At 35.8% G+C, this 6480-nt stretch overlaps 2 protein-coding genes across 6 annotated transcripts in view; both read left to right on the top strand.

Annotated features, from left to right (window-relative positions):
* Positions 1 to 748, top strand: part of LOC111452455 (N-alpha-acetyltransferase 40) — an 8792-nt gene extending 8044 nt beyond the window's left edge. For all 4 annotated transcript variants that reach the window (XM_023093197.1, XM_023093198.1, XM_023093195.1 and 1 more), the window contains exon 10: positions 310 to 748. The gene's annotated coding sequence lies outside the window, so the exon portion shown is untranslated. The remainder of the gene's footprint in view (positions 1 to 309) is intronic.
* Positions 749 to 1633: 885 nt separating this feature from the next.
* LOC111452263 (RNA polymerase II subunit A C-terminal domain phosphatase SSU72) lies at positions 1634 to 6480 on the top strand. Of its 2 annotated transcripts, XM_023092879.1 has the most exons (5): positions 1634 to 1979; positions 2119 to 2264; positions 5897 to 6015; positions 6112 to 6259; positions 6331 to 6480. In XM_023092879.1, the coding sequence occupies exons 1-4, from the start codon at positions 1765 to 1767 to the stop codon at positions 6211 to 6213; spliced, it is 582 nt and encodes a 193-aa protein (XP_022948647.1). In that variant the 5' UTR covers positions 1634 to 1764; the 3' UTR covers positions 6214 to 6259; positions 6331 to 6480. The 2 variants fall into 2 exon arrangements, with proteins under 2 accessions (XP_022948647.1, XP_022948646.1); XM_023092878.1 differs by having other exon boundaries at positions 1635 to 1979; positions 6112 to 6480.

The following is a 6480-nucleotide window of genomic DNA, read 5'->3' as shown; positions in this document are numbered from 1 at the left end:
GGGGGGGGGAATCACATATATTTCTTGGTTTATTGAATATTTTCTTTTATTGTTAATCCAGTTTTTATTGGCTATAACTGTTTGCGTTCTCTGTGGTTGATAATCCTGTGATATAGGTCTTATGGTAACTTTATTCTTTGGCGAAGTGGTGCAATTTTGCATTGTTCTCTCTTATTTTGTGTGGTTTGTTTGAAGTTAATTTAGAAGTTAACATTGTTTATAGCTTCATCATCCTTGTTTACTAGTTTTCACCTCCAATCTAGTGTTTTCATGAAGGGTTGTCTTATCCTTTATTTTGATTTTTTTAAGGTGGAAAGCAAAAGATTGTGGGATTGGTACAGCAAAGCTGTAGCATCTTGAGCTGGAGAAAATAGCATAAAAATGGCATGGACTCAGTGGCAACTCATTTAGAACAGAAAATGAAAAGAAAAAGAAAGGGATCTGAAAAAAAGGAGGAGAAGCCGATTTGAGAGGAAGAAGAAGAAGAACAAAGAATTGGTGCAGAAGAAGAAGTGAAAGCTGAAACACAACTTTGCTGCAACATTTAGTACCTCATAACTTTGGTTTCTTCTATGATTAGATTTCAGTTTAGCTTGTAGTTTTTTTTGAGAGTTCTAATTGTTCTAGGATTATTGTAGCTTTGATTCTGTGTGTTTAAGGTCTAATTTTAGAGTTGGGATTTATGAAACTATGATGTTCTGTTGAAGCTCTTTTGAATGAATAGTAGAGATTTTGAATGAATAGAAGCGTGTGGAACACAACTTTTAGTTTGAAATTGATTCGTTCTACTCTAACTTAGCTTTGAAATGAATAGAGTTTGAGAGAAATTCGGTTCGACCAAAAGTGGAAAGATTCTAGGATCCTTGCTATCTCCAAAACATAGCTTGAGAGTCCCTTTATAAACCTCCAAGTTGAGGGTTTCTATGTGATAAAAGATTCTAGGATCCTTTCCAATTTTGTCGATTAATAAAATTAATATTTCAGTATGATAATCCCTCGATTTTAATCCTAAGTGAGTTTTAAATTTTTATAGTTCATGATTATCCTTTGATTTGTATGAATAAGAATGACTTTAATTGATTCGGTAGACTTTACCAAATAAAAAGCTAATAATTCACGAGATGATATTTGAATAATTCTGTTAAGTCACTAAATTCCAAAATCTATTTCGTCGTTCATGATAACCGTCTTTTCGATTGGTATCGCAGTAACCCTTTGGTTGAGTATTGGAGCAACATTACGGATTGATAAATTCCTAACTTTAGGTCTTTTTTAAATTGATTCCATTGTGAAATAAAATATCACTAAAATATTAGTTGATTTCTATATTTAAAATAATAATAATTTAAGGATATATTTAAAATAATAATAATTTAAGGATATTTTTAAAAACTTTTTTATTAAGAATATTATTGAAAATTTTAAAAATTTAGGGATAGAAATAAATTCTTATTTTTTATTTATTTAGTATACGTGTGTATATATATACAGAGGAAGTTCAAAGTTATTTATTTATTTATTATTATTTTATTATATAGTTTTTGAATTTGTGGTTGCTGGAGTACTCTCGACTAAGCCCACCTCGCGGCTCGCGCCGCCGCAAGGCCCAAACAACCCTTCTGAGAGCAATCCTAAAAGAAATTATCTTTGTCCTTTCTTTATGGGTAAAATGAAGGCTTAGAGTACTCAAATTCCCGACGAAATTCAACTGTGATCAACCGTAATCGTGCTGCTCCCACGCCGGTTTCTCATCGGAGATTCGCCATGAAGTATCGTTATGCAATGGTTTGTTCATCTAACCAGAATCGAAGCATGGAGGCTCACTCTATCCTCAAAAGCAAGGGCTTCAACGTTTCATCCTATGGAACTGGGGCTCACGTCAAGCTTCCCGGACCTTCTCTCCGAGAACCTAATGTATACGATTTTGGTACTCCCTACAAGCACATGTTTGATGATCTCCGCCGAAAAGATCCTGAACTGTATCCTTTTTCTCCCCCTCCCACGAAGACTGGTGGTACTATTTTCTTGTCTTCGGCATTTTTTTTTTTTTTTTTTTCTAAATTTCCCAGTTGGACTGTTCTAGATCTCAGTAGTGGTTTAACCTTAAAACTTGCATAGATACAAGCGTAATGGCATTCTGCCTATGCTTAAGAGAAATGCAGCAGTCAAAACGGCTCCTCAACGTTGGCAAGATAATGCAGCAGACGGTTTCTTTGATGTGGTATTTACTTTTGAAGAAAAGGTCTTTGATATGGTTATTGAAGGTTAGTTTGCCTTCTTGAATTTATGCTTGTGAAAGTTAATGGCTCTGCAATGTACGATAGTAGAATTCTTGGCTTCTTTTGCGAGCTCTAACGATGCTTTTTTTCAAGTTTACTTTCAGCAGTTCTGTGCTATATATATAAGATTTATTGCGACTATATTGCCATTGGGACTTGGTTGTGATTGATTGCTGTTGGACCAAGAAGTTGTGGGGTGCTTATAAGTATTTTGATGATCAATCCCTAGCATTTATATAAACAGTGATTACATATTCTATATCAGCTTCAGGAGGTTTTTTTGTACTTGTGTTTTATAATTATTAATTAGAAGTCATGAATCCTTGATGAAAGACTTTGTGTGAGGAAATTTTACTTGTAGAGAGGAAATGGCCAGTGTAAGATCAGGGTAAACATTAAGTGGGAGCGAAGTGGAGTCATCGGTAAGAAATCGAACTTTCATTGAGAAAAAATGAAAGAATATATAAGGGCAATAGAAAAAACAAGCCCAAGAAATCAAAACAAACATCCCAAAAAGCTACAGAAAGGGACTCCAATCTGACAAAATCAAGGTAAGACCATAATTATAGAAAGGCTTAGTGACTGATGCCTACAGAGAGGCATTAAACCTAACCACCTTCTAGACCTCATCCACAAGACTGTTCCAACTCTCTCAAAATTTGATTGTTTCTTTCAACCTAAATTCCCCACAAAATATTAAAGAAACTAGCATGCCACAAAATAGTGCCACTCTCATGAAAAGGTGACCCCATAAGCGCCTTATCGATTGAAGCAAAACAATCATCATTCCACACCCAAATTAAATCAAAGGAGCACCTACCCAAAGGGACTTAACGAACTTCCTACAATAAGTGATGAAGGTCCTCAAACTAACATTTACGCAGATCACGCTGTTGCAGGGACATCTCTGCAAAAGAATATCTCTGTACACAGTCCAAATTTTCACTCAAATCAAAATTTTTCCTTCAGTTGTGACTTTGGTTTTTATATTGTACCATTGACCATGCATGGTTTGTGGGCATTGGAGATGTGGATTTGAACCTCTTACTACAAAGGATAAAATAGGCGTTTTTAACTTCTAAGCTATGCTCATGTTGGTTGCAATCATAGATGGTATAGTAGTGATATTTAGGCTCAGGAAGATTTATGTTTGTGTCAGATGCATGTGTCACTGTCATGTTGGTTTTTAGGTAAATTTAGTAATATAATTCATAATGGCTTGGATAAAAAATGTTATTTTTCCCTTAGAAATAGGATTTTCTTCCCTGTTGCAAACCACATCTTATAATCCAATATGATTTTTCTCATGTCATTTGACGCTGAATAAAGACAAACAATTATGAAGTAGAACGAATGGGATACATCTGAAAACTAGGCAAAAGGCAGCCTAAGAGCTCCAATTTGAGGAAGTTAAAAGCAGTATACTTAGTTTTATTCCCAAATGCCCCTTATAGTGGTATTTATGCAAAGAATTCGAATCTTCGCTAATTTTTAGGTTGTGCCCAGGTAAGCACTGTTCTATTCCATGGTTTCTTTAACTGATGATGGGAGGCTTCAAGAGATGCTGAAATTGTTGATGATGTATTTCACAGAGAGTTTTTGTATTTACTGTGAAGAAAAAGATAACTTGTTTCTTCCCTATGCCCTTTCTACAAAGGATATGCCAATTTTTTGGAGACAATTTTGATGCCTAATTTGAAATCACTCCTTGCTGTTAAGTTCTTCAATGGAAAGCTGCCAGAAAGTTATTTAAACCTTCTTACGGATATTACTTCTCCAGATGCATTTTGTCATGTGATTACGGATGGCCAATTGACAAATCCTCGATCCGATTTTACTAGCAAATGAGGTTGTGGAAGTTTATAGAGCTAAAAAGAAGCGAGGATGGATTCTGAAATTAGACATTGAAAAAGCTTTTATTTGTGTTGATTTTCACCATTGTCAAGATTAATTTTATTCAATTTCTCTGCTATACAACAAGTCTTATAGATGGATTTCTAGTCCCCTTGGTTGGGCGGGTGGCCTTTCTAATTCGGAACCGCTCCTCCTTTGCTAGCGATTACTTCTTTCCATAGGGCAGCTGGCCCTTTCATAAATCTCCATCCCCATTTTGCAAGTAAGCTGATGCTCTACCTTTAAGGTTACTCATAACAAGGTCTTCTTTAAATGCAGGGAGTGATGTGGTCTTCCAATTTACAAGAATGCCTCCACTCTCTTTAGAGGCTCCTCTCCAGAAGAAATCATATATAGACGTCTCCAGACTCTGTAAAACCTTCCCAAAGCACTAAAAATTTAGAGGTAATAGATTGGGATGCTAGAAAGAACTGCATGAGCAAGTGTGTGTTCCTACCTCTTGAACATAAAAGATTACCCTAATTTGAGATCTTAGAGGCTATCTTCTCCTCAACTGGAGTCCAAAACATTTGAAACTTAGGGTTGCTCCAATGACACTCTTAACTCCTAAGTTAGGCAGAAGCCAGTTCCCAACATTGCAACTCCATCTTTCAGCAGCATTCTTTTCTTTGCTTTCATCTAGATTTGTGACCGAAATGGTAATCTTCTGCCAATTGATTTTAAGCCCTAAAACTAGCTCAAAAATGTCGACAATCACCTTTGACTTTAACTTATCTTCACTATATTCTAAGAACAAGACTCACGTGAATTTGATATCTACCCACCAAGAAGCCATTTATGCTTCCTCTTTCATAAGCCTTCTCCAGCATTCATCACATCAGCTACAATCACAAAGAGGACAGGGCTAAGGTGTCTCTTGCATCAAGCCTCTAGATGCTTAAATAAGGCCTCTTAGCCATCTAAAACAAAGATTGAAAAGAAGATGTTAGTAATATAACTTCTATCCATCCCACACCTTTTTCCAAAGCCTTTGTTTTGAAGGACATCAAGCAAAAAATCCCAATCCACGACTTCCTAAGCTTTTTCGAAGTCAAGCTTGATGACTCAACCTTTCTTCTTCTTGTATTTATACTCACCAACTAGCTCATTCGCCACGAGGATTAAATCAAGGGTCTGTCTTCCAAAATGAACATCAAGTGGATAAGAGAGATGATAAGTGGCAACACATCCTAAGCTTTTTTGACATCAAGCTTGATCATTTAACCTTTCTTCTTCTTGAATTTGTACTCACCAATTAGCTCATTTTCCACAAGGACTAAATCAAGGATCCATCTTCAAAAATGAACATCAAGTAACCATAAGAGATGATAAGAGGCAACAGTCCTTAGCCTATTAGAAAGAACTTTAGCCACAACTTTATTTACACTAGTTACAAGGCTAATGGACCTATAATCAGCCACCTTTGACCCTCCTGTTCTTTTCGGGATGAGGCATAAGTAGGTTTTGTTCATGCACTTGTTTAGGACACCTTTTGTCTCTTACCAAAAAAAAAAAAAAGGAAGAAGATACGCCTATATTATCTGATATTATGTCAAGGAACTATTGTTTAGTCTGGATTATTGCATCATAAGCTTGCGTTCTTGGCGTTCAATGTGTGCTCATGTTCATTTATACTTCTGATATTACTCATTTATCAAGGTGGCTGCTTCTGAAATATTCTTTCTGCTCAACCGTCTGATGATAATTATGCAATAATTGAGCAGATCTCAATACACGTGATCATGTCCTGATGAAAACTGTACTGATTGTAAACTTGGAGGTAAAAGATAACCACGAGGAGGCAGCTATAGGAGCACGGCTTACTTTTGATCTTTGCCAGGAGGTCCAGCTCTCTTGAATTTCTTTTCATCATTCGTTTGTGTGGATTTGTTATGATTTTTTTTTCTTTTCTTTTTTTCTTTTTTCTCTTTTATGATAGATTGAACGGGCTGAATCATGGGAAGATACGATTGATGATATTGTGATTGCCTTCGAGAAACATCAAAGAAGAAAGCTGTTGTATAGCATTTCCTTTTACTGAAGACACCATGATCCTACTGGAGTACTGAATATGTGCTGCTGCAACTGTAAGCATATTGGTCATTTTATTCGGTTGCTCTTGTAGTAGTTCTTTTCAAGAAACCAGAAACTAAAGTAGGAAAATAGCTTGTTGGGGGAGTCTGCTTACACCAACTCTTTGTGATTTCAGTTCATACTTTTAATACACTTTTTGGACCCTAATAGTGTCTATTGGTCCTTGAAGATTCAAAAGTAGCGTTTTAGTCGATGAAATTTATAAAATAGTTCT

The sequence above is a fragment of the Cucurbita moschata genome, unplaced genomic scaffold (genome assembly GCF_002738365.1).
Source record: "Cucurbita moschata cultivar Rifu unplaced genomic scaffold, Cmos_1.0 Cmo_Scf00014, whole genome shotgun sequence".
Lineage (NCBI taxonomy): Eukaryota > Viridiplantae > Streptophyta > Magnoliopsida > Cucurbitales > Cucurbitaceae > Cucurbita > Cucurbita moschata.
This window is presented reverse-complemented; position numbering and strand designations above follow the sequence as displayed.